Source organism: Heliangelus exortis, chromosome 20 (assembly GCF_036169615.1).
Source record: "Heliangelus exortis chromosome 20, bHelExo1.hap1, whole genome shotgun sequence".
NCBI lineage: Eukaryota > Metazoa > Chordata > Aves > Apodiformes > Trochilidae > Heliangelus > Heliangelus exortis.
The window spans coordinates 5,545,459-5,572,736 of NC_092441.1; the positions used below are offsets into that span (position 1 = coordinate 5,545,459).

The window sequence follows — 27,278 nt, forward strand, 5'->3', positions numbered from 1 at the left end:
CTCTTTTTAAAAACCTCCAGGGATGGAGAATCCACCCCTTCCCTGGGCAGTCCATTCCAAAGCCTGATCACCCTCTCTGTAAAGAATTTTCCTAATATCCAACCTAAACCTCCCCTGACAGAGCTTAAGTCCACATGATGTGGTGTTCATCTTCATGAAATGCACTGTGTCAAGTGCTGCTTCCAGAATCCACGGGATAGAATGAATCTTTAGGAGCCAGTGTTGGCTGCACTGTCTGGACACCAGCATGCCAAACACCACTGGGATGGATTGCCATGGTTCCTTTGCAGGTTCCTGGTGAGGTTATACTGAACTATGACTTCCCCATCCAGCATGAAGCAGCAGTGTCTCAGGGGAGGTGGGAGCTGAGCTGGGTCAGGGCTGGCAGCCTCGCCGCCTGCTTGGACACAGTTTCCAGGGGAGGGACAAGATTTCACAAAACATGAAGCCAATTAGGCATTCAGTTTGCACTGTTGATTTGCAGGCTATTTGCCTGTCCTAAAGCAGGTTTAGCATGGTGGGAGGGTCACAGGCTCTTGGTGTGTGGGGAAGGGTGCTGGGAACCATGAAGCCAAGGCCAGAGATGGGCACAGCTGCTGCAGGATGGGGTGTGGGCAGCCAAAGCTCTGGGTGCTGTTCAGATGTCTCTGAAGTCAATGTTATAAAATGTAAATACTTCTGATTAGAATGCCAGTCCAACAAAGGTTATGGATAAAATTATGTCAAGCCTTGTAACTATAAATTTTGACATTTGTTTCTATAGGCACTTACCACAGGCTTCCATATAATCTTTTTAAATGTATGAGGAGGCTTAAAACATCTATTGCCTTGCATTCACTAGATATCATTGTGTCCTGCTTCTCAAAAATATGTATTTATGCTGTAAACTCTATCTTATGTATGTTGTGCTATGAACACTTGTACATCACTTACTGCTGTTTGGCCTGAAGAGCTTTTGTTCTGTTTGATAACAGTGCAGAAATGAAAGTGTTTCATCTTGCATTAGTATAAATAATATTTGATGTAATGCTTTTTACAGATATTTATAGGTGAAGTGCAAAAGGTTGTGTCAAGGAACTTAATATTCTTATAAGAGCAAGATTAGATCAGGAGCTAAAAGTGTTTATACAGTTTTGAGTGAGTGGACATGCATATATTTTGTTTCCAGTGTTTGACTCTGTCAAAGATTTTTTGATTGAAATGTACTTAAAATAAAACACTGTGTCACAATACAGATAAACGGAACAAAAAGAAATGGTATATTGAGGATTAATTTTCAGAAGATCCATTTGTCAATACAAAACCAGGCAAATGGCAGAGAAGAGGTTGGCATTTGTCTTCAGATAATGTGTGTTAGGCAGGGAGTCTCTGGAGATGGGTTACTACAAATTTGGCTTCCCAGGAGTTTTTAAAACATGGCAAGTGGAATAAGAGAAGCTCAGTTATAGAATTTGAGACACATGCTTATGTTACATAAATACTGTGCTCAAAAATTCCTAAACAGAAAGACAGTTCACATTTAAGCAGCAAAACAATTTTTGTTTTTGAATGAAAAAATAATTATGATCAAGTTCTGAATTCTTTTAGATTTTTTGCCAATTTATTGTACAGGTATATCCCAGTTTGTTCCAGCTCATCTCTTCTGTAGACTTTAGACCTATTGTCTTTTAAATGTTAGATGTGTTTTTAATTTCTTGGAATAACTCCAGAAATATTCAAATGTGCTTTTTTTTCCCCCCCCTGAATCTAGTGCTGTAACACTCAGTGGAATATGAGTGAATGCAGAGGTCTTAATTTCTGTACTGCAACATATGATTTGAAGGTGTTCTAAAAAAAAAATGTTGTTTGTCCTGGTTAAACACACCTGGAGATGGTGTGGTTATGTTCTAGGAAACCAATGCAGAGCCTTAACTGGAGCTCTCATCCAGGACTGGGCCTCACTGTACCACACAGCTCCTGCACTTCCTATGGTTTCCATGTTCCCATGTGAACATTCCCAGTCAGTGTGAGGTCCTCTCACCAGCCTTGCAGTCACTTGGGGAAAGTAGGACTTGAGCTTTTTATGAGGACAACCAAGTAATAAGATTGTGCTGCTGCTGATACACTTGTGGAGCTCAAGTGCTGAGAGTTGAAGAACAAGAACCAACATAGCTCTTTGCTGTTCACTGCTAAGAATGCTCTCTCTCATCTGGTTGTTGAGTTCTAGGCAAGTCAGTTTCATTTACCAGAACTCATGAAACTCAAGAATTTAATTTAACTTTTTTTTTTTTATTATTTCTTCCAGTTAGCAGACTTGAGGAAAGGGAAGCAGAACTCAAGAAAGAATACAATGCACTTCATTCAAGACATACAGAGGTAGGTTGTTATGCCAAGATGAATTCAGGGTATCTGTAAAAATCTGTGGAAATTTGTGTTGTGAACAATTAGGAAAAGGATTGGATGTTTTGGCTTTTTCAGTAGAGCTTGGATGTTTGTGTTGCTAATGTTAGTTGGAACCAGGCTTCATTTGGTTCTGCAGTTTTTCTCATTCATGTCTAAGTTGTGGATTTCCTGATGTTAGGTTGATTACATGTTTGTCAATTTTATAGCTTTGTCAAATACTCAAAAGTTTAAAAAAACTAGGAATTTGGGTTTTTTCCATATTACAAAGGCAATTCTTCTAACCACACTAACAAACTTCAAATAGAAATGAAATTGCAATCTCAGTACTTTTTTCCAGCAGTTTTCTGTTGGTTTTGCTTGTACCATTGAAGGAGGAACTAATAGCTTAAAAAGTTGGCCTCCTAGTGAGATTAATCATTAAAAGAATTCCCTGCCATACTTATTGATAGCTATTGAAAACAGTGCTAGCTAATGGAGATGAGAAATTTGAGTTTGTCTGTTAAATTAATTAAGAACCACACCATTAAAATTGGTTTTGCAGAATAAAGGGACTTACAATGCTTTGAATTTCAGTAGCAGATCATATTTCCCATGCAAGGATGCTTAATGCCTACCTGGTATACTTCAGTGAGCAAAACACTGAAGTCTCTGAATAATTCCAATTAATCTGAAGTCCCAGTATTGAGCACAGTTGTCCTTAGTCTGATTGCTTTGCCTTTGTTTGAAAGGTCAGCAGGTTTTAGATCATCACTAACAAAGAGAGGAATGCAATACTGATTATTCCTAATTCAAAAGGCCACAAGTGGGGAAAGGAAAAGTAAATAGAGAATGTTGGATTTGGTTACCTTTAGCACTTCCTTAGCAATGATGAGTGGGTTACTCAGTGGCTTGGAACCACAGCCAGCATTGTAGCTCTTTATTGTGTGACAAGACTTCTGCAGCTCTCAAATAAAAATATTAATATACTTACTGAAATCCTAATGTGTTTAAGATCATGTTTGTAACTAGAGTCCCTTTAGAATACTGTATGTGTTGAAAATTGGAAATTTAAGTACAAGTGACAATGCTTAATGCTGCACACAAGTTTTACATCCTTTTGAACTGGAAGAACTTCAGAGAACTATGTGCTTGCAAAGCTTTGATTAATTTTGACTAGAACCAATGGGTAATGTGACAATAAAAATGACACAGGTTTTGATTGAATCCTGTTTTGCAGAGTTCAAGATAATTAATGTATTGGGCACCACTGATTCACTGCAATGCTAATGAAATGTTCTGAATATCTTTTTACGTAGGTTTTGCTCCAAAATGGACAACAACCTCTGCTGGTTTGATTCTAATTTATTAAATGCTTTTACATCTTAAATTCACTTTCTTTGGTGTAGGGAGGGGTGTTTCCTTGGGTGTTCCTTTATTATTACTGAGGTGACTATGTCCTATCTTCATAAAGGAACAAGTTGCAGTGCAACATAGTATATTCATATGCTCCTAAAACAAGGTCTAATGTTCTCTGTGCCCCTTTCAGCATGTTTACTTCCTTCTGTCTTTGGTTCACAGTCTCAGCATTTTTATTGCACCTCTTTCCCTTTATGACACCTAGCTTCTAAATCCAAAAACCTTTACCTTAGTTTAGTTCTGGTTTTGCCTGAGAATATTCTGATATCTGTCTTTAGATGACATGTGTACACAATTCTAGAGGCAGCCAAAAATTCTCAGACCACCATCTGGCAGCTGCTGAAATAAAATAGTGTATCCCACTTAGGACATGGAGAGCTGTTGGAGTAAAAGGGGTTTGTGGATTCCAAAGGCTCAGCTCTGGGCTGGGTACTAAGGGCAAAGCTACCTGGGAGCATGATTGTTTGTAAAAAACTGGGAGCCTTTTGAATATCTCTGTGGCTAAGCTCAGGAAGTTAACTAGATATTCCTTCTGTTCATTTGCAAAGACATTTTTGAGCACAATTAGAGACCATTTTGAATCTTGGAAAGTATGAACTTCCTGATGCACCTTGCTTTAGTCAGACTGAGGTCAGCATTTCAGTGCTGATTGCTGGTGTGTTTTAACACACAGGGACTGAAATCCCTGAGAACTGGAAAGGACTGTCTGATAATAGTACCCATCTTCCATCTGCTTTGTGATTTCCTGCTTCCCTTTCTCTCAACAAATTCTAGTTGTTTTGGACTGTGTAGTAACTTCTCTTTTACACCAAGATAATTTGGCAAATATCCGACCTACTTTAAGCATTTAGTTATAAAGTTCATTGGCTTCAATACTACTATGACAGCTTTTGTTTCTGAAGCAGTTCTTACTTCCATGTTTTTCTGGGAGGGAATACTTCTGAACCAGCTTCACCATTGTCTTAGCAAGTGATCCATCTTTGGTACTTAATGAAATGGCAATTGTTTTTCTTGCAGTTGACCAAATAATGAATAGAACATTAGGAAGACACTTTTTTTTTTAAGCTCTAGGATGTTGGCAATGATTACTTGGACAGATGTCCTGTTAAAGGACTGCATTTTTTGTAAACTTAGTTTCTAGCTATTTTTCTCTATTTTGCATGTCTTAGGTGTTTGTTTCTTTCCATTCCCCCTCTTATTCTTTCATTCACAGCTTAGGATTTCAGACTTGGATGTCTTTCTCTTCCAACTCTTCACTGAGGCTCTGTAACCATGTCCTCTCTCCACACTAACCCAACCTGCCTGTGGCTTCCTCTTTGCTGGAGATCACTACCCAGCCAGCTGGCTGGCTCAGCAGCCCACAGGAATTTCACCTCAACACTTTCAGTCAAAATGGACCAAGACCTGCTGGAACTGCTTAAGCAAAGGGAAGTTACACCAGTGATGGGAAGCAGAGAACTGAATCCCTCGCCCGCAGTGTGCGTTGTGACGAGCGCTGGGACTGCTCCTTGGAGCTCAGCCTGCCAGAGACACAGCTCTGCATTGCAGCTCCAGGGCACCAGCCTGCCCTAGCAACAAGGTGTCTTGGCAGCAGCAGAGGCAGCAGGGCTGCCTTGATTTGTTAAAGCCTTGGGAAGAAGCTTTAGGCTTCTTCACCCTTCTGTTAAATTAGCTTCTATCTGTCTTGCTGCTCTCTGTCGGGTGGGAGATGAGTTAATGAGTGTGAGTGGAATATATCCCCTTAAGCTTCCTCCCTTGGTGAGTCTGTGCTTGAGCTAACTGGCTTGATTTTTAAATGGATTAGGGCATGATAACTTGACCAGTTGAGTTGGCAAACTGGAAGGTGGAATGTAGCTGGGCATTCGTAGCAGGTAGTGAAGAGGATCAACTTTTCAGTAAGAACAGAATGTGTGATCCCAGACTGAATCTGTTCTTAAGTCCCTGTTGTGATCTCCTGCTTAGTTAACATCCTCTGGTCCTTTGTCTTTCCTCTGCTCACAGCATATTTTAATCTTGTGCTGATCTTCCTCTATTCCAGTGTTCAGAACAGATGAGCAATGAAGCAGTATGCTGGAGTTCCCAAATCTGTATTTCTAGAATCTAACTATGCAAAGCTTTATTTCCATCTTTGGCTCTAAAGGGCCAGATGCAGAAAGTAATCATACAGCCACCAGGCCAGTGTGCTAGCAAGTTGAGTGGTTGACCATGGCCTGATCCAAGTATCTTTGAACCTTTGCTTTGTAGAAGTAGATATGAATTCTGTTACTCAAATTGAGCTTTATCTCAAATACTGTGCTGCTTAATAGAAAATTTACTTCTTACAGTGCCTGTATAAAAGCAGTCCTATCTTCTACACATACCTGTTGCTGCTTTTTATCAGAGGTTCTGAAGACACTACTTGGGACTCGGATTCTTCAGGAAGGAAGAGATGGGGTGGAAATGCTCCCACAACCCCCTTGGGACCCGCTAGGCCAAATTCTTCGTTGTGTGCAGTGCTAGTGACTTCTAGAGCAAACCCTTTGAGTAGGAAGTAAAGGGTCTGTCTTTCTTTTTCTGCATAGTGAGTGGGGCACACTTCACAACTATGGCACTGGCTTTTTAAAGGCTTTGCTGAAGGTTTTTTACGTGTAATACTCAGGAAACTGAGGCAAAGCAGTGCTTCAGCATCTACTTGAGAGTTGACTGACACCTGTAGCACAGGTTTTTGCACAGAAATCCGCACAGATTTCCAAATGAAAACTTTTTTAAAAAGAAGTGATTGTTTTTATGCTTTGGGAAACACAAGGCTGAGATGGTTCAATATCTCTTTCCCTGACACAGAGAATATGGGCTTAGTTTAATGAAGCATAATTGGGCCATTGAAGTTTCTCAGTGTTTTGCACTGATACAATGTGACAACAGCAAGCTCTGTCTCTGGCATGGGGAATGGACTTCGTCAGGTTCGTTTGGATAAACAGATATCCCCAGCAGGTCCCTCTGTAGGGAAAAAGGGTGAGAAAGTTAAGTGGAGATGTCTGGTTAAAATTGTGGCTGAGCATGGGTACCAGCTGTAGTGGTTTTGAGATTACACTTCAGATGACTGTTCAAGCAAACAGTTTTTTCTAAAGCCTTATGCTAAGCATTAACAGCTTGATGTGTAAAGCCTGGATTTAACATCTTAGATACGAGTGTAGCTGCCAGCAACTACATCTTGTGTATGGATAAAGATGCAGCCATTTCACCAGTGGGAATAATACTTTTACTTAGGTGACCAGCTCACCACAAATCCTTAAAGGTGAGAAGTAGTTACATGGAAGGATGTTTAGGACTTCTATACTGAATCAAGGAGATTCTAGAAATATCTATTACCTTAATAAATCTAGATTAAGTGGGACACAAAGATCTATATATACACAGTTGATTGCACATTCCCAAAGGGAGGAGCCACTTGTGCCAAGCCTGATTGGCTCTGCAGGATGAAGAGCCAGGGCTGGAGCACAGAGCCTGTTCTGACAGCAAAAGAATTACTAAAACCTCTCCTGGGGGAGTTCAGGCATTGACACAAAAATGAAGGAGGAGTAAAAGAGGGAGGAAGGTATAAAGGAGATGCTCTCAACCTGGTTAAGGAAAAGGTGCAGGTAAAAATAACCACAACATGGTATATACACATTTGTTTATTACAAGGAAACTATCAGGCTTGTAAGTGGCTGGGAGTGGCTGTAATTATAAGGGTAGGAATAGGCACTATTTAATTACAACAGTGTTGAAGTGGTCAATATTTATGATGTCTTGCTTGGAACAATTGGTGATACTCAAAATATTTTTGGACTTCAGGGGCACCAAGGTGAGCTGTCAGTAGTAAAAGGTTATGGATGATTAAATATTGACTGCAACTTCTACTGAAGAGAAAGGTGGTAGATGTAGTCCTTTATTTATCATCTGACCTTTACAGTAACTTCAGTAAGAATTGTGATGTGTTGAGAGCAATTAAATCCATTTAAATCTATTTTTAAATAGTTAGTAACATTAAAATTCTTTACTTGGGATAGCTGAGTAATCTAAAAACATAGTAATTTTTTTATTAGATTTGGAATGCTGAGAATTCTAGTGCTTTAATACATTAGACTTTTTTGGTATCGCTGTGGCAGTTCAAGGATAGGCTGAGACTTTGAGTAATTTAGATTGAAAAAATCTCTGGAGGTCATCTGGTTCAAATTCCACTGGCTTTGCATGGATTCTTCAAAATTTTATTGTAGATGAGCTACATTTATTCCCAGTAAGCTTCAGGATTTATTATTTCAACTTTTTAACTGATTTCTAGAAGCTGAGAATCCGTGCACTGTCTCTCATGACTCTGCATCAGCTGCACAGTCCCTCTGGCCCATGAGTAGGGAGGAGAGTGGGGAACTTTTGCCCCTTGTGGACAACGTTCCAAAATTGTCAACTTTTACCTTTGAGACCCTGGGTTGAGGCAGTGTGTGTACTTCACATGGTGGTACCACCTTTTTGTGATTTGGGGAACACCACAAGCATGTATAGTTTGGGTCTGCAAAGAAACTGCAGGTGATGCTCACACTTGGGTTTTCATCTCATTTTTGTCTCCCTAGAGCTTTCATGTTTTATGGAGATGTGTGGGATCTACGTTTTTACCATGAGCAGAATTTTCCTCTGCAGAACCATTGTAAACCACATGGTCCTTTAAACTGAGCTGCCCTCTGTCCTCTCTATGTCTGTAATAAATATGGTGAGACATTTCCCTTCAGTCTGTTCTTTTGTTTACTGAAGGCAGAAAGTAGGTTAAAGCATGGACTTTGCAAAACCTGAAAGTTGTTTGGGGTTTACTGACCCTGTTCTTATTTTCCCATGTGTTAGTTGTTCCCTGGGAAGTTACTAGCTACCCAGCTTCTGTTCTCTAGTTAAAAAACATCACAGATATTCTGTTTAAAATTTTGCTTCAAAAAACCAGTTGTTGTGCTGCCAAGTGTTAGCAGGTAGGTCAGGTTCTGTTCAGTGCATCCCTCCCAGATGAGGGAATTTATGAACAGGATACAGAATGGTCTGCTCTGCATTTTGGAGTTATGCATTAGATTTTTTGCCTGGAATTTCTAAATTAATTTGCATTATAATAAACCTGTCATGTTAAAACTGCTTAGTTGAAACACCCAACTTTGTTGCTTGGTAGAAACAGAAAAAACAGGAAATGTGAATAGTTGAGGATGGAGATTTCCATTCTTTTAATTGCTGCTGTGTATGAGCAAGCATTAAAAAAATCAAAAAGCAAATGAGATGGTCCTAGTAAACACTGTTTATATCGTTTTGTTGGAGGATAAATTTTCTATGCTTTTGACAGCACTAAAAGTGTATTATGTAATCATTCTCTAAAAATAGCAAGATTTTTTTTTTCTGAATTATATTAGTTCAGGTCAATGCTGGGAAAAGCAGGATCTGTAACCAGTATTTACCATGTAAGTTACTGATTTACAGGATACACATCCATCAGGATATCTTTATTCTGGTTGAGTGTACCAGCTTATCTTGGACTGAGTGATATATATTCATACAAAGGTAATGATGGCAAGCAGTGCTTGTGGAGAAGCTGGTGTGAAGTCAAGTCAGTAACATCTGAAGATTGAGCTTTCTGGCCTTGGACACACGAGCCCTGGCTTGAAAGTAGCACAGAGATGAAGGTTTCCAGGTCCTGCTGGATTCAGTCCTAATGTATGCAACTGCCCCCAAAATAAAAGGGTTTGTAATATTGGTTGTACTGTTAATAAAATGCCCGTTAATAAAACTATTCCAAAAACATGAATATCCTTTCTAGAATAGTGGAAGAAATCAGTTTTAGAGAAGAGGTATATTTTTTTTTCTAGATGAAGCCTTTGAGAAGTGACCTGAATATGCCACAGGAAAAAAGTACATTGAATCCTTCTGCAGTACACCTGTGATTTCTTTCTTTTCTTTCTGTTCCAAGTGCTCTATTCAGCTTCTGACTGTGAGTGCAGAATTGCTAAAAATACCAAATGTCATGTAGGCTTCATTTCAGGCTTTCCCAGTTTTCATCTTAAAGACATATGTCCAAATTAACCTTTTGGAGTGATGTAGTGATACCTGTTACTTCTCCCCATGCATGTCCCAGATCAGTTACATCTGAGCAGCAGCATCCTTTGGCTGGCTTGGATCAGGATTCATTAAATAAGTCACGAGTGCAGGACTCAGTGTGTTGGCCTGTGGTTGTCTCTTGAAAGAAAGAGAGCAAGGAAGCAAAGCTCTTCTCGAGTGCTAAAAATACACAGACACTTGGTTCTTTTTTTTTTTTTTTTTTTTTTTTTTTGAGATGTCAGTCTAGATAATTTAAAACCAAAGCTTCCTCTAGTCTCTATAGGTTAAGTTTATTTGAATGTTGGAAGTAAAAAAGAGAAGATACACTGGCTCTGTGTTTCTGTGTGTGGAAATAACCTGATTCTTAGGTTGTAGAATCATATTATTTAATATTTGAGGTACATATTGTCTGACCTTTCAGTTAGGCTGTAGTGAAATGTCATGTAGTAAATTCTAATATCTGTTGGACACAGAAGTCTTAAACAGCCTCTGAGATGGATTTGAATGTGGCACTTCAGTTCAAAACTGTTGTTTGTAATATCATAGGCACTTTGTGTGCCCTTAGGATGTTTCCTGTGCATGAATGCACAAGTAAGTGCTCCAATTCTTTTATTTATTGTGGGCTTCTCTTGGGGTTTGTGGTTTTTACACACTGTGTAGTTGTGCTTCTTTCTTTATCTATTTCTTTGCTGTTTCTGAATGCTTTTGCTATTTTTTAGCATTACAGGGGAAGATTATATAGTATTGGCCAAGAATTGTGTACTTGTAGTAAAAATAAGTGGCATTAAATATTCCTTGCTGTTTCTCTTGTCATTTTAAACAGATGATTCACAATTATATGGAGCACTTGGAAAGAACTAAACTTCATCAGCTAACAGGGGGTGATCAGCTAGAATCCACGCCACACAGTAGAATTAGGTAAGCTATTTATTATGCTCTCAGCCTGCAATGAAAGAATTAAAAAAAAAAAAGCATTCATTTGTGTTTGCAAGACTTTGTTCTTTAATCCTACAACAACGGTTTGGCTGAATCGGAAAGATTTGTTGTGTGATCGGAATGTGGTAAGAGAATGGTGTAGAAATCAGTCGAAAGAGGCTTTTGCTGTTGTGCTGCTAAACGTTGAGAAATACTTCATGCAGTCACCTCAAACGATTTCAGCTTTTTTTAGCATTTGCATTTGGGTAGGCAGAGAAAAAATGTCAGCACCTGTCCCCAAATGATCGCCGTCTCGCCACGGCTCTGCGCGCAGGTGGGTGAAGGTGCGTATGGAGGTATCTGATTGTTCTCGGGGCTCCGTGTGAATATATTATGCAGATTTTGGAGCTTTCTAGCCTATGAACTCTGCCTGGAAGGAGGGGAGAAAAAACTCCAGGGCTGGCTGTGGCTCTGCGTCGCTGCATAGATGCTGCGAGGAGCGCGGCGGCTGCCGGCGGCGAGGGGGAGGAGAGCGGTGATGTCATTGCTCTGGAGCTGCTGCAGAAGAGTGGAAAGCTGCTGCTGATGGCATTGTTTTTGTGGCAGCGGCTGAATGACAGACTTTGCCTCCAAAGATACACCCTCAGCCCCTCCGTAGCCTTCTGGGTTCCGGCGTTTCACCATGCCAGCACAGAGCCATGAATCCTGGGTGCATGCTGCTATTTGTCTTTGGCTTCGTTGGCGGGGCGGTGGTCATTAACTCGGCGGTCTTGGTGTCCCTCTCTGTTTTGCTGCTTGTGCACTTCTCTATTTCCACTGGGGTGCCAGCTCTGACGCAGAACCTACCAAGGATACTCAGGTACTCTGACCTACTGAACCCTGGCCCTTTCTTTTGCTGTGCTTTCTCTTTTCACACAGAGCAAGGATCAGTTAGAAATGTAAATTATGTATAAATCTCAAATGGTTTTCAAATCGCCTTCTATTTAAGGAAGTACAAGGTCAGTTTATGTATCTTTTTTTTTTTTCTTGGAAAGCTGTTACACTCGTGTATTGTAACTTGCAAAAAAAGCTGTGATAATGTTGTGGATAAAGCTTCTGTTCAGTGTATTGTCAGGTACTTGTCTGATCTTGTGTAGCCATGCATATATGCTGTCTGAGGCCTTGTATTATTAAATTTCACTTTTTAAAATCAAGAGTTATGTAAGAACAGTTAATTTATGATCTGCTCAAAGCCATAGTAATTAGTTGACCACATTATTTAAAAAAAAAAAATTATTATTGGTTGGTGGAGAAAAAAACGTTTCATTATTTAAGCATTAGAGCTCTTAAAGCCTATTCACTATTGTTCAGCCAAATGTTATCCTCTTCTCTTTTTCTGTACTTGTATGGCAAGCTGCCAACCCTGTCTGTCCCCCCTCAAGTTATGTTTCATGTGCCCTAGTTGTGTGGAGCAGTAGTAGAGATGCATTAGAATATTGTAACCATAAGTAATCTTGAAATGGTTTAGTACTAGAATTGCAAATGGAAAACAACCGGAAGAGTTTTTAAATACAGCTTTCTGATCTGAAGACTTGACATATTTTAACTATGGTTGTAAATTTAATTGCAAACTTCATTTAAAAAGGGAAAAATATGGAGAATAGGGTTTTCTGAAAGAGATCTCTGGTGTGGTTTTTTTCTTAATGCAATGCATGTAGACTTTATATGGTAGTACACATTACTATGGGTTTCTGAGCACAGAAGAGTTTTTTCAAGGGTCTAAAGCCTATCATTTAATGGATTTGAGTGGTTTGGGGGATGATATTCTTTTCCCCACCTCAAGTAATTTGGTTTAGGAATTGCAGGAATTGGAACTCTGTTCCTTAGTCTTTTATTGATTTGAAAAAAGAAAATAATTCAGGATAAAAACTTAATTGTAGCAGAGCTGCTATTTTTTTAATACTACTCGGATTTTAGAACAGAGCACTGGTTGTTTATCCTAAAGGTTCTTGTAAAAGCTTCAATACATCATTTCAGATTATTAGTTTAGGCTTTTAAAACACGTGTCTGCCTTATGCCTCGTGGTTGTATTTTCAGATATTCCGTGGACCTCAGGGGAGTAGAAGGGGATCTTTGCTTTTCAGTCAACTGCCAGTGAATTAAGTTGATATTACTTCAGCTTTAGTCAGATAATTTCTTTTAATGCAGGCATGCATGTAATGCCCTTCATTTCCAAATAAGCTCCCTTCCCAACCTTCATTTGCTGTGTTTTGCAATACACCTGGCCTGTGTTTTAGGAGGTTAGAATGGGTTAATTACGAAATTTATTTAAAACTATTCTGAAAAAAAAAAAAAAAAAAAAAAAAAAAGAAAAGAAAAAGAAAAAAAAGAAAAAAAAAAGAAAATATCAGCTTGGAACTTTTTTTTGGTACCTATTTAGTTTCAATTCTCTGTTCTGAAGACTACAAAGAAGATAAGCTTTGTGGCATACCCTGCAAGTAAAGCAAATCTGTCTGCCCTGAACCACTGCTCCTGGCGGTTTCCCCAGCAAAGGACCCTTCACAATGCAGGCTTTATCACTGCCTTTCTTTTCCACTGAAGGGAAGCTTTTTTCTTTTTTTTTTTTTCTTTCCTTTTTTTTCCTTTTTTTTTGTTGCTGGACTTCTTAACCAATGAAATCGTTTTAGCCTCTCTTTTAACATAATCTAAGCCTATGTGGTGTGTCTTTTGTTCCCTACACACATCAGGGCTGTGGGAAATCTAAAGAAAAACAGAACCTGTTACAATAGAGGGAATTGTTGGTGTCAAATTCTGTGTAGTTCTGTGGCTATTTTTCATTAAGACATCTCAACACTTGGTTTGCAGATGCTGGAACAGTATCTGCTGCTTTTTATTTTGTAATGCTTTCTGATTATGCTTCACTTGCTTTGTTGTCTACACTGCTCTTTTAAAACTACTTCTGAAATAACAATGTAATGTAATAATATTTGTGAAAGGTCAAGAGACATGAGCTGTGATAATTGCAGATTTTTGTGACTGGCAGCATCTTTGTGCAACTGAACTAGAAAAGTTCATGCTAGTTTAAGTTGTTTGCTATTCCAATGTTGGGGGAGGGCTGTGATATAAAATTTACCAGAGTTTACTACTTAATTGCTAAATACAATCCCTTCTTGATTACATTTTCTCTAGAGCAGACAAAAAATCCCAACAAAACGAACAGACCCTAACAATTTATACAAGTGCTTAGCTTTTCCTTTTGCTCTTCAACATTCCCTTTCATTCTTTTTGCATATAACTTATATGCAGATACTAATACTGCACAGAATCCTGCCTAGATTGTGTTTAATTTGTGAAAAGCCTTGCAAAAGCAAGTATATGTGGTTGTGGTTTTTTTATAATGCTAAAATGTGAAATCTCTCCAATCTTTAATATTTTGTCTGGGTCATCTCTACAGAGTACTCACAGGCAATGCTTCCTCAAGAAGTGCAATTTTCTTTCCTTGCTTGTGCACACATTTATCTTCTGTTTTCAGTACACTTAAAATTATGCAAGTTGATTGCAGTCCTTTTTTTCTCTATTTTGTTGTTCTGACTGAATAATACATTGCTTTATCTCAATTTTATTCCTGGCTGATATATTTCCTTTTCAGGGCTGGTTGTAGCATCCTATGAATGGTGTTGTACACATTGTTTTTCTCTTTCACTAGCAGGAAGAATTAATCTTTTTGTTCCCTGATCACACTACTGACAGCAAGATTGACTTGGAGATTTTTTTAATTTTTTTTTTTTTTTTAATATGAAGCTCTGGCATTTCTGAACATTGTTTGCCCTAGAGAAGTAGTAAAGACAGCAGAGATGGTGAAGAGTTGGAATGAAGGCAGTTGCCTTATGGCTCAAGCTTTGGGCAACTTTAGGGTATAGCAGAGTGAAGAATCTTGGTTAAAACTGTACAATGTTTGGCTAGACTGGTTTTAACATTGGCAATTCCTTGACCTAGATTTTTTCAGTTATGATCAGAAGGAAAATACCATAAATTTTGAGAAGACCTGGATATTAGACTGATTGTTTACAACTTTCCCAAACACTTCACTTAATGATTTTGCTGTTGGCTGTTGCAGAAGTTATGTGGTACTGTATGTTGGAAAAAAAATAATTCAAAGTGATATTTTTAAGAGTGGCTGCTGAAAATTGTAATTTAAGCTGAAATAAGGAAACATTTTCATCTTATGCTCTTTTTTGTGTTCTACTTTTGTTTTACCATAGATTGGCTTTGCTGCAATCAATAACTGCTGCCTAAAGCCTTGAAATAGACTATTTGTAATTAAATAATTTAAAATGAGGAATTATTATGTGCTGCACTACAAACTGCCACATTGTATATTTATTAGAGCATAGAGTATGAACGTTTGGACCTGTGATTTTACCCACTTCCCTGCTGACTGCAAAGGAAAATAAATTGTGGGGGGCACCTGAATGCCTGATGCAAGCTGTCTCTCTCTCCTTCACACAGAAAGGAACGTCCCATATCACTGGGCATCTTCCCCCTGCCTCCAGGAGATGCACTGCTTACACCTGAAACTCAGAGAGAAGCAGGGGAAACTCCTGCATCCGAGCACTGGAAATTCCCTGAGCTGAGCCAGCCACGGTCCCACACCAGCCTGAAGGTGAGTGAGTGCTCAGCTCTGCTGCCTTGGCTCTCAGGAGGGTCTCCCATAAACAGATGAAAGCAGAAAAAGCAATTTGAAGGGGAGGAGGGAAAACCCTGAATCATCTTGGTGTAAGCCAAGTACATTGCTTAGGAAAATGAGCTTTGAGGGAATTTATTTACTGGAATGAGCAGAGTTTGAGTTGCATTTTCCAAATGGGTGATACTACAGCTAGTTCTCCTCTTACTCACAGCAGAGAGTTTTTTCTTTCTGGCTAAGGACCCTTTCCAAAGGTCAGTCATGTATCCCTTACATGTTAGATATGTAAGTAGATAGTTGTAAACCAGTCTGCTGGTTTAATGTGCTTTTAGAAGGAAAGCTTTGATTACTACACAGGCACTACTCAGTGCAGCCTCTGCCTACTATCAGGTTTATAGTGTAGGTATACCACAGAGTTGAGAATGATCTAACTTTCCTAAATTAGCCTGTGATGATGATTTCCCTTACATGTAGCTTGGCTATAATTCCTGCAATTGTTCTGTGTTCCAGCATTGAGAAGGTTGCACAGAACAAGCTGCAGAAATAGAAAAATGGGGGAGTGGTGGTGGAGTGGGATGAATCTGGCAGTCAGAACTAGGCTGCACTAGCAGCACAGCAGGAGGAGGCATCTGCAGGGTTAAGAGCTCCAGAATGTGTAAAACTTCCTTGTATCTTTATGTTAATGATGGTTTTTTGAAGAATAGGGATATACTATTATTTCTGAAAAGGCACAAAGCTGAGAAAAATTTCCCCCTAAGTGATCTCAGTACCTGGCAGGGGAATATTGACATGATAAGAATTAAAAAACTATCCAGACATAATTGGAATCCTGGCTTTTTTTTTTTTTTAACCATCTAGAGGTCATACAGACATAATGGGAGGTGTCAGTTATGGTTCATTATAAACACACAGAAGTGATAACAGGAATTTGGATCTAAAATATACTGTTCATCCTCTTCTGCTTGTTTCTGCAAAGCATTGCAGATGGGCTACTACTTCCTCATATTTAATGATCTAACTTTTCAACTAATCTTTCATTTTTCAGGAAAAGTCTTCTGGCAACATTGCCAAAAAAGTCAAATTTGCTAAGTCAACACAGCACTGACTTTTCAAGTGCTTAGGCTTTGAGGTATTTTGATTAATTGTCACTTAATGGAATTGCCTTTCATTTTCATTAGTCCTAGAACAAACATTTGTGATAGTTTGATCCGTATGGTTTCCAAGAGTTGGCTTAAAAAATACAGCAGATAAAAAATACAGCAGATAATCAAGTCAGAAATGTAAAATGGATCAGATTATTTGGAATTCTTTAAGGAAAAAGCTTTTCTCTTGCTCTGTCAAGCTGCTTTTCTTCAGCTTTGTGCGTGAAAGTCAGTGATCACTCTGTGCTGCATCAGTTAGTGGATGCTTTTGGCATACAAAGATGTAGAAATGTTTGAGCAGAGCCAACAGCTCTGGTGAGGTTTTATTCCCTGTTCGTGTGAACTCCAGATTCCCATAGTAATGGGTACCATTTCCTCCCTTCTGTATCTGCTTGCTGAAGTATGAATTGTTACCCTGTGGCTGAACTCACCAATTGAAAAGGCAGTTGGCCAACTACCAATAATTGGTTATTTTGGAATATACTGAAAAAGGGTGAAAATTGGAAGTAATTGATAGGCAGGTGTTAAGTGCTTAATGTTGTGTCTAGGGTTTGCAGATTTCATGTGGGGATGCACTATAGGATGCAAGCTTTATGTTTATGCTGCTATATGTAAATGTGTGTTTTCCTTCCTGCCTTCATAAACTAAAAGATTTCCAGGAAGTTTCAAATGTAAAAATCTAGGCATTTCAATTGTTTGTAATCTTATACTAGATGCAAATGAGAGAACATCTGTCTATATGCAGGTCTTTTGGGTTTTTTAACTAACCTTAAAATTCAGTTTCACTTCCTTCTCAAGTAGAGGTCCTAGCAGTATGATGAATTCGTGCAGTACAAAATCTAAACCTGCTTCATTCTTGATAAATTCAGGTTTCTTGAGCTAAAAAAGATCTGCATAAACAGAGCAATTGATTTTCATACCTGCAGTGAGATCTTGCTCATTATTCTGTGCTATTTAAGTCACAGTGAGGATGTCTGGGTACTGGTTTGGCTCTGGTCATCAACGAGGGGCAAGATGTGAATGAAAGGAGGCAAAGTTCAGAAAAGGACTCTGTTATCAGCCTCTGGATCCACTAAACACAGCCAGCCAGCTTCAAACACAAGTGCCCAGTGCTGATGATAACTGGGAGTGCAGCAGCTGGGGTAGTGGCTGTACTGCTGGTTCCTGTGACAGTGTCACTGCAATGTAAACTGGTGCCAGGAATCAGCTTTTCAGAAGGGGCTGTTTCCTGTTGTCCCATGGATGACATTGAAGCACTGCTGCAGAATATCAACTTTTTAAGGAGATGTTTTCAGGCATCCTGTGCATTAGGAGCAATTAAAAATTCTACAACAGCTTTGGGAAGGTGCAGCTTGAAGGATTATTAATATGGGAATTCTGTCTGTTGTCTGGAAGACCTAGCCATAACTTTAGGGTGCTTTTCTGTTATAATTGTCAACTGATATAAAAGATAAGTATTGAAAATCAGGAAATGTTTTTATGTAGCATCACTTTTTAACAGAATTAAAACAGCTACAGTCTAAAGGCAGATTTGGCAAAGAAATCTATTATTTTCACTCTAGTTTCTATGCATTTGCATATTCTTCAGTAAAATACAGTAATTTTGGTGTTGTTGTCCAGGTTGTATGCCTAACTCTTATAATAATAATAATTTGTGTTTGGTTTCTTAATGGTTCACTTTTAGGATGAGCTCTCTGATGTTAGCCAAGCAGGCTCAAAATCTACTACTCCAGCATCCACAGCTGCTTCAGATGCACAGGTACTGCCTGCTGAAACTCCTCAAAAGGAAGATGTTGAAGGGCTTGCAAAGGACACCAATATGCCAGAAGAGAAGCTGGATGCTGGAAAGAATATGGAAGTACAGGTAGCTCAAGAGACAAGAAATGTGTCCACTGGTAAGCTGCTTTTAAATTTTTAGTATATGATTACTATTGATTTTGTGTCTAATATTTAATGAATTAATCTTTATTGTTCCACAAATGAGAAGTGTTCCTTTACTCAGTAGTTTTAGGAATACACAGTACTGGTGAGAGATACAAGTCTGTTTATTGGTGGCTTCAGATTTTCTAGAATCAGAATTATCTAAGGCATGTCCTTATAATCATCAGGAGTGTCACTCAGCCTGACACAATGTTGTGAGGTGGTAGACATCTGCTTGGTTTCTTGAATGCAGAGTGGTGGGAAATAACTACAGTTGGATGACTTCAGCTTAATTCAGGAGAAACTAAGAAATTTCAGTGTCTGCTTTAGAGTATCAATATCCATAGGTCTTCTCATTTAATTACCTTGATAAGTCTTTGAACGGAAGTCTACTAATTAGGTGATGGGCTAAGAACAGTTACAGGTCATGCATCCTGGTGGTTTATGTTTGATAAAGACATACCTCTGGCTTTTCCTCTAGGTGGAAATGAAAATGAAGAAAAATCTGAAGTTCAGGCAATCATTGAGTCAACTCCAGAGCTGGATATGGATAAAGATCTCAGTGGATATAAGGGTTCCAGGTAGGTTGAGTTTGGGATTTGAGTAGGCCAGCCAATTTTAGAGACTTTGGTTTTTAACCTTTGACTTTTTAGAAATTTTACCAGACTGAGATAATGTATAATATAATGAATCTCCCACTTCTGTGACCTTATTTCCCCAAATTCTTCAGGTGGTTTTAAGTGCAAACAGCAGTTCTTCATTCTGTTGCTACCCTTGATGAATATTCATGTTACAGCAGATCTAAGAATGCTTAATTATTCTTTCAATACTGCAAGCAAAGGGTCTACACCAAAAGGCCTTTTATCCCTAGATCAAACTTTAAAGGTTCTAGCACTTTCCAAGCTGGGCCCTTATGTTTTCACTCGTATCTTAAAAATCTGGATTTATGACTGACTTTGCAAACGTTATATCATTTATTTATCAGATTCTGATGGTGGAGTCCCAGTGTTTGCAGAATGCTTTTGCCTGAGTCTGCTTTCTTGCAGATTTTTACTGGTGAAGGGTAACATTTATTTCAAAAGCTCTAAATCCCCATAAAAGTAGGCAAGTGCTGTTTTAGTAGCAACAGGGGTGCCTTTTAGGCAAGCTCTAAACAATTTAGGGTCTGTAGGTTTCACTGATCTGATGAGATGGAAAAAAATTGCCTTGTAAGTGAATGTCAATGGTGTATGATTTTTCTGTGAAAGAAGCCCCTTTTCAGGCCAGAGGAGTATTTTGATTTCTGATTATTTGGTTCTCTTGCATTTTTGTTGTATTAAATGACTTCCACTCTGGCTGAGCTGTCTGTTCTTTAGACATTTGAGCTGACTAAGTCCTGATGGGTCAGAATTTCTCTATGCCAAAACCTGATGCCTCTTAATTTATTAAAATTCTGATCAGCTCAGTATCAGCAGCTACCTTTGGGATCTTTGCAAACGCAGCCTAGGACTTGGAGCCAACTGAAAGCTGCTAAAAATTTTACTTCTGTTTTCTTGGGGGTAACAAATGAACTACTGGTAAAAACTGAGAAAACTTTCTTTAATGTGCTTTTTTAACTTTCTAAATGTTCTTAATGTTTGCTTCCTGCTTTGTCTGGTTTTATTCCTTTGAACAGCACTCCTACCAAAGGCATAGAGAACAAAGCATTTGACCGTAATACGGAGTCACTCTTTGAGGAGCTGTCATCTGCTGGTTCTGGCCTGATTGGAGATGTGGATGAAGGTGCAGATTTACTGGGTAAGAAAGGTTATTTAAAGAGGATTTTTTTCTTGTTAGTGGAGTCCTTAATTATTCCTGCTGGATTTACTGTTAGGATTCATTTGCATTAAAATTGAGTATCATCCTAAGGTGGTCATTGGAATGCACAAAAAACCCCATAAGCAAGTGTTAGCTCTTTCTTTCAAAATAATGGTATCAGCCTTAATCTTTTGGGGCACTTCTTACACTGTTCTCTGTTTCAGGCTTCCCTATGTGTTTTCTGACACAACAGCTATTATCTTGAGCAAAGATTTTTTTTATCTTGAAGTAGTTTAATGTTGTGGTTTAATTCAGATTATGCCTAATCTGTAATGGCCTGACTTTGTCACCTCTTATGGAATTCAACTTATAAGAAAGAATTGCAGCACAATATAATAGTGGGAATTTGAGAATCAAACCATTAAGTGAGAAGAGGAGCAGATGACATTTGTCTCTCCAAGCAGCTTGCTGTTACTTTTGTGTGACTGAATAAAATATGTTTTGGGAATATGAGTTGATTCGGAGCAAAAAGGCCATTAAAAGAGAATAACAAGGTATTTTTGGCCATATCAGTGTTCAGGCCTCTCTTTGAAATGAGTAGGTTCTATGAAATGTATAATGCAGATGCAACTTTTGTGTGTTTTAGATATGAGTTGTTTGTGGAAAATCAGCAGTTTGCTTCTGTCATCTGACCTGACAGAAATGCAGATTGTTAGTAATATTATTTAAAACTGTTGTGTGTGCAGTCTGGGTTTCTGGTTGTTCAGTGTTTCACTAGAACTTATTTTACATCAAGTAGGTGACAGTTCTGCCAAGTAGGACTCACTGGGACTACTGGGCCTGTTTCCAGGCTGAGAGATGTTTTTTTTCCTTGTCACCCTCTGCTGCTTTGAATCCTGAGCAGTGAGGACCACCACATCCTTGCTGGAACATACTGTATCCAAAACTTTAGCACTGTGTTGTCACAGGGACAACTAGTGACACATTCTGCATAAAAAACTAGAAATACTGGAAAAGTACTAACATTTAATAACTCCATCCCTTAGCTATGTGATAAGTGTTTAAAAAAATTAAAGTACTGTCAGGACTTCCTGATAATAATGCTTTGTTTTCCATGGGCAAAAATAATATTCTTTTTAGTATAATGGATCAAATGTTGTCACTGACTTCATTACCATTTTCTGTAAAACCACTGATAGAAACACAGGTGTGTGCAAAATGAACACATTGCTGTAACTGGGTTTATTATGCAGGATATTTTGGTCTGAAAGTTCTACTGTATAATCATTTCAGTTTGAGCACAACCATTGTCCTACTTCGTGTTACTAAAAAGCCACATCTGCATCCAGGGTTGTGGGTGTGTTACAAGCGTTTGGGTCTGTTCTAAGTGAACGTTCAACTTGAGTTTGGAGTTCTGCAAAAGTAGTTAATTGGGATTCTCTAATCTGTTTTCTCTTGGGCTGCATACCCAGGGGAATATTCTGGTGTGTATGCTTCTTTTTTAAAAAAACATTCTTTGAAATATGTTGCTTCTGCAGTTAGGCGGTGTTGGCTGCTGCTCTCATTAAATACATTCTCTGCATTTTTCCCCTGCTTGGTAACATTGTTTTATTTTTTTGCCTTTGCTCTTTTGGCTTTTTAGTTTTTGTTCTTGTGTTATAAGGGATCCTGAAACCTGCTGGGAGGTGATCCTACATACTTTTATCTTTGAATACAGAAAATATTTAAAAAGCAATAGCTGCTTAAATAAAAAAAATCTTGGTGACCAAGTGTAGGGGATTTCTTCAATACTGGTAAAGTCACAACAGCTGATTTAAGTTCCTTCACTGTCATTTACTTTTAAACCCAAGACCCAGTGAGAAATTCCAAAAGAGGGAACTTGCATGTCTATTTTTAGATATTTTTAGTTATTGTTATCCAAATATCTTTTGTCACTAAAGTTGCTTAGAAGGTTGTGCTCATAGAGTATTGTAAAATACCTCCCCCATTAGCATACCTTTTCCATTAGGTGTGTTAATCTTGATTTAGCATAATTTCTGTCATTATCAGTGTGGTAATTATTCTGCTGTGCAAAATGTAAAAGTATTATTTGCTGCCTGAAAGTATAATTTTGAAACCTTTCAAATTACATTATTTTAGGCATGTAAACAATATGAAAAAAAATTATTTACCAGAAAGTTACATAATATTGCAGTGATTAAAAGAAGAGCTAATTTCACTTTTTTGCATGGTAGCATATTAATTAAACTCTTACTGAATGGCTTAGGATTTCTTCCATGTATTGTGCTTCTAAATTATTTCACAGAAAAAGAGAGACTTTTATTAAATTCCTCATTTTGTAAGAGGTCTAACCAATAGAAATGGTTGTGACAAACTTAACTTCTTAACATCTGTCCTTTGCATAAATCCTGCTTTAAATCACATCATGTTCCACTTCGTATTTTTTGTGGTGGTTTTGTTTTAATTCATTCTTACTTCATGAGTCTAAATATTTTACTGCTCTTCACTCATTCTACACCTTACATGAAATATTTCTTGTTCTTGTTTTTGCTCTACATGGAATGCATGGGCTTTAAAGACCATAATTTCTTTGGTAAGGTATCATTTGCTCTGGGGAAATCTTCAGGGCTTTAACAATCTGAGCTTTATAATTCAGCATGTCTCGTGTCTGTAACTGGTAACTTTTCTTTCTAACATGGTATAAAAGACAGTTGAGCATTTTAAAATTCTTGTGCAATAATACTTCCCCAGGAATGCTATGTTTGCTTTCTGACATAGTGATACTGTAAGCTCTTCAAAATATCAAAATGTCTTCAAAATATACAGAGTAGGTGGATGTAGGGCTGGCCAGGAGCCTGGGGTTAGAACACCAGGGCTGTCTTAGGCCTAAATTGAAGATGGATTGGGAAAGAAGGTGGAGGGGGAAGTTAACTAGAAGGTAGGTCCTGAAAATTCAGATAGCTCACAGGTTTACTGACAAGTTTGTCATACTTAAAATTCAGCTGTTTTGTTTTATCTGCTAACCTTGTGTTTGTTTTCTTTGAAAAGGAATGGGTCGTGAGGTTGAAAACCTGATTCTGGAAAACACTCAGCTGTTGGAGACAAAGTGAGTGAGAATTTGTATCTAAAAAATACTGCTCTGCTGTTACTTTGTTAAATCCTTATAGAGTTGAATATATACAAATGTGCTTTTAGTTCTCAGAGTAGTGGTGGTGTAAGTATGCTCAATGTAAGAAATTTGTAGGTCTTCAAATTCAAGAATAAAAGCAGTCTAAAGCTAAATTATGAGACCATAGTCATCCTTATAATGGTGTATTTTAAATGTTTATATAGAAATGCACTGAATGTAGTGAAGAATGATTTGATAGCAAAGGTGGATGAATTGACCTGTGAGAAGGATGTACTACAAGGTGAATTAGAAGCTGTAAAACAAGCAAAACAAAAGCTTGAAGAGAAGAACAAGGAACTGGAAGAAGAGCTGAGAAAGTAAGTTTAATTCTGTGGTTGTGAAAAAAGAGGAAAAAAAACCAAACCACTGTGGCACCTAATGCAGCCATTTTTTTATTTTGTATTTAGAGCTCGTGCAGAAGCAGAGGAAGCAAGACAGAAAGCTAAAGAGGATGATGATGTAGGTGTATGTGTGTGTGTGTGTATTTTTGTACAAATAATCCATAATGGGGCATTAGAAGCTCCTGTGTGATTAGTGGGTGCTGCTATACTGCTTATTATAAGCAGTGGTAGAATTCCTCCACGTATGGAGAACATAAAGGCCTAAAGACCACAAGTAAATTTAAGCTGACCAGGCCTAGTTTTCTTTCTTTCCTCTCTGCCCACTATTGTTTGTCACATTCTTTTTGCAGAACTGTTTTTTATTCAGTTTATCCTGCATGCAAAGGATGGGAGGAGAGGACGGGAAAACTGAGTTAGTTTTACAAAGCCCCAAATGATTTGGAATCTGGAACTGTGCCCTAAAGTGACCCTTCTCTGAAGGCAGGGGCTGACTCTGCAAGGCTCTGCTGTGCTCCTTTGTTTGTCCCATGTTTGGTTTTTTGTGTGCTCAGAGTGATGTCCCCACGGCTCAGCGGAAGCGTTTTACTCGTGTGGAAATGGCCCGGGTGCTGATGGAGAGAAATCAGTACAAGGAGAGGTTGATGGAGCTTCAGGAAGCTGTCCGATGGACTGAGATGATCAGGTAAAAGGCTCTTTTAAAAATCCTTGGTAAAGCTGCTTGGATTTGTCAAGCTTTTGAGCTTTACCTGCAGATTGGTGGTAGTTTGAGGCCTTTGTTGCCCTTCTGCTTGTCTCTCTGGGTACCCGTGAATAATTTTGTTGTGAAGTTATGTGCATAAACTTAGCACATCAAAAGGGGTTCTTGATGAGACCTCAGTGAAGATGTTACTTTATATGATGTGAAATAAGCATCTTATGAAGAAATGTGTGTGTTTGGAACACTCATAAAACGTTTATCACAACATGAAATTTGGGCAGGGGAAATTGCTGTGTCTATGCATGCATGGACCTTAAAGCATTGGGTGAGATGTCCAAACAGGAGTCACACAGTCATCAGTCTGAGGGTAGCACATGGGTAAGAATTTGGGTTGTTCAGGAGAAAGCATTATTTTAAAAAATTAGTACAGGTTTAAATTTAAGCAGTAACGATGTCTACCTGCTCTAATTTGCATTCTGAATATTGAGTTGTCTGGAAGATTTGATTTTAAAACCCAAGTCTTCCACCTCCGACCTCATCCCTGCTGGTTCTTGTCACAACCCCCATCCCTGTCCCTGTCTAGCAGTAGCAGTGTCACTTGGTGCCACCTGCCGGTCAGGTGCAACGATGGCATTTCCTTTTCTCTGCTGTCCTCAATATCTTTTGAGCTGTTTTAACACCGATTCTGCGAGAGGAAAAATAGATATTGCCAAGTAGATGTGGCTGGCTTTTCTATGGCGATTTCTCCTGGAGAAATCCTCTCCTATCTCTGTTAATTCACCTATGACTTCAGTAATGAGCACTGTACCATTTATTTACTGATGTGTTGAGGATTAAGAGGTATTATAATAAAAGACAATGCTTAAAATTATTAAAAAGCAGAAGGCAGAAGAATTGAAAATAGCTTGCTGATTTCTTCTAGTTGTTACCATTGCAAAATGTTGGGCAGATTTGTTTCTTCTGCCTGAAAAACACTCACTAGTTGTTTGTGATGCAAATAAATGTGGAGAGTGTTTATTATGTAACTTCAGTTCATTTAGTGAGAATTTCAATATTGTGCTCTGATCAGAAAAGAAGTGGCAATGTGAAGAGCTGGGCTTTGATACTTTTGATATGTTATCCTGTTTTGTGAAATATTTGTTCTATTCCACTGTTATTTAACACTTGTTCCATTCCTTTCCTGTTTTATATAATTAATGCTTTCTCATTAAACTTAGAATTCATTTCTTGTAGAGCATCAAGAGAAAATCCGGCCATGCAAGAAAAGAAGAGATCAAGCATTTGGCAGTTGTAAGTATTGAAGCACAACTCACTGGCAAAAATAAATAAACCCTAACCAATTAGCTGGTACATTTTTGTGTGTTAGCTAATTATCCTTTTGGCAGATGAAGGTGTCATAACTGTTGTCCTCTTGTCACCTAGCATGCCAGCTCGGTAAGGCTGCTCTTGAAGACAGAAATGTATCGTAAGCTGCATCACGTAGTGAATGGCTGTGCACTTTGTGACATCAAATGCCAAAGTGCTGAAACTTTTTCCTAGCTGAATGTGCACCAGGACTCTTGTTCTGAACAGTTTTCTGGATTATTTTTTATGATAAAAATAGAAACTTGAATAGCTCGTGTGGATTGCGTTTGTTTTCGCTTTCTTTTCCTTTACAAAACACTGCTTACTGACTGTTAAATCTGTCTTCCCAACTTCAAGCTTTTTAAATCTAAAATAATGTTATTCACAGCAAGATATTTATCAAGTAATCCTTCTAATATTGTGGTTTGGTGGTAACTCTTCTATGTTTTAGTCTACAAAATGGTGAGATTTTTAAACAGCCTCTGTGCATGAACTAATATGCATCATAAAGCTGTCTTCCAGGTGTGATGTTCACATCCTAATTTTGTTGGCTCCCTGTAGATGTTCCTTCAGTCTGATAAACAAATGGGATAATAATTCTTTAAGAATTTTTGTTAATGAGATGAGTTTCTGTGCTTGGAGAGTTGCTGAGTGTGTGGTAGCTGCTGCTATGTTGGGCTCCAGTTTCTTAGTCTAACTGGCTTGAGCAAGCTGGCATATGCAGTGTTTTGCCTGCATAGTCAAATCTGGTTGTGTCTTATAAATCCTAACTCTGGTTTTCTTCTAGTTTTAGCAGGCTCTTCAGCTCATCTAGCAATACAGCTAAGAAACCAGAGCCTCCTGTCAATGTCAAATACAATGCTCCAACCTCACATATTACTCCATCAGTGAAGAAAAGAAGCAGCACCTTATCTCAGTTACCAAGTGACAAATCTAAAGCCTTTGAATTCCTCAGTGAAGAGTAAGACATTTATTTTTTTTTGTAGTACTAGATATGCTCTGTTAAGTATTTACTTTTGATTCTCTTGAGATGAACAGCATTACTAGGTGAAGTACAGTGTTCTCCTGAGGTGGATATTGATGCATAAGGAATCAATGTAGTGCAGACTGAAATGCACAGCACTGGATGAGTATTCTGGGTAGCATTCCTAGGCAGTAGTATTTTGATTGACAAATATCACTGCCTTTCTTTGGGAGTGCATTTAGGCACAGGAGGCAGAATTTGGTGGCACACTTTTCTGTGCAAGTGTTTTAGATAAGCAGTAACTGTCCCATTGCTGTCACTTTAAGTTCAGTGGAAAAATAGAATAGCATGAGTCAGACTAACAAGTATCTATAGTTATTTTTTTTCTCCTGGGCTTTTTTGGGCAATATATCCTTTTAGTTTACAATGTTAGATCATCTAGGAGAGGTATATATCCCAAATTAAGTCTCCTTGAAGGATACTGACTATAGA

General features: G+C 38.4%; 1 protein-coding gene across 4 annotated transcripts in view; it reads left to right on the top strand.

Annotated features, from left to right (window-relative positions):
- SPAG9 (sperm associated antigen 9) overlaps positions 1 to 27,278 on the top strand; it is a 59,661-nt gene that overhangs the window by 15,612 nt on the left and 16,771 nt on the right. For 2 of the 4 annotated variants that reach the window (XM_071764075.1, XM_071764074.1), the window contains exons 3-14: positions 2,285 to 2,355; positions 10,679 to 10,773; positions 15,259 to 15,412; positions 18,260 to 18,470; positions 18,977 to 19,076; positions 20,150 to 20,271; positions 23,320 to 23,377; positions 23,605 to 23,757; positions 23,848 to 23,899; positions 24,333 to 24,463; positions 25,712 to 25,768; positions 26,610 to 26,783. In XM_071764075.1, coding sequence (XP_071620176.1) covers positions 2,285 to 2,355; positions 10,679 to 10,773; positions 15,259 to 15,412; positions 18,260 to 18,470; positions 18,977 to 19,076; positions 20,150 to 20,271; positions 23,320 to 23,377; positions 23,605 to 23,757; positions 23,848 to 23,899; positions 24,333 to 24,463; positions 25,712 to 25,768; positions 26,610 to 26,783 — 1,378 coding nt within the window. Of the gene's footprint in view, positions 1 to 2,284; positions 2,356 to 10,678; positions 10,774 to 10,886; positions 11,630 to 15,258; positions 15,413 to 18,259; positions 18,471 to 18,976; positions 19,077 to 20,149; positions 20,272 to 23,319; positions 23,378 to 23,604; positions 23,758 to 23,847; positions 23,900 to 24,332; positions 24,464 to 25,711; positions 25,769 to 26,609; positions 26,784 to 27,278 lie in introns of those variants that run through there. The other 2 variants (XM_071764077.1, XM_071764078.1) reach the window with 2 other exon arrangements.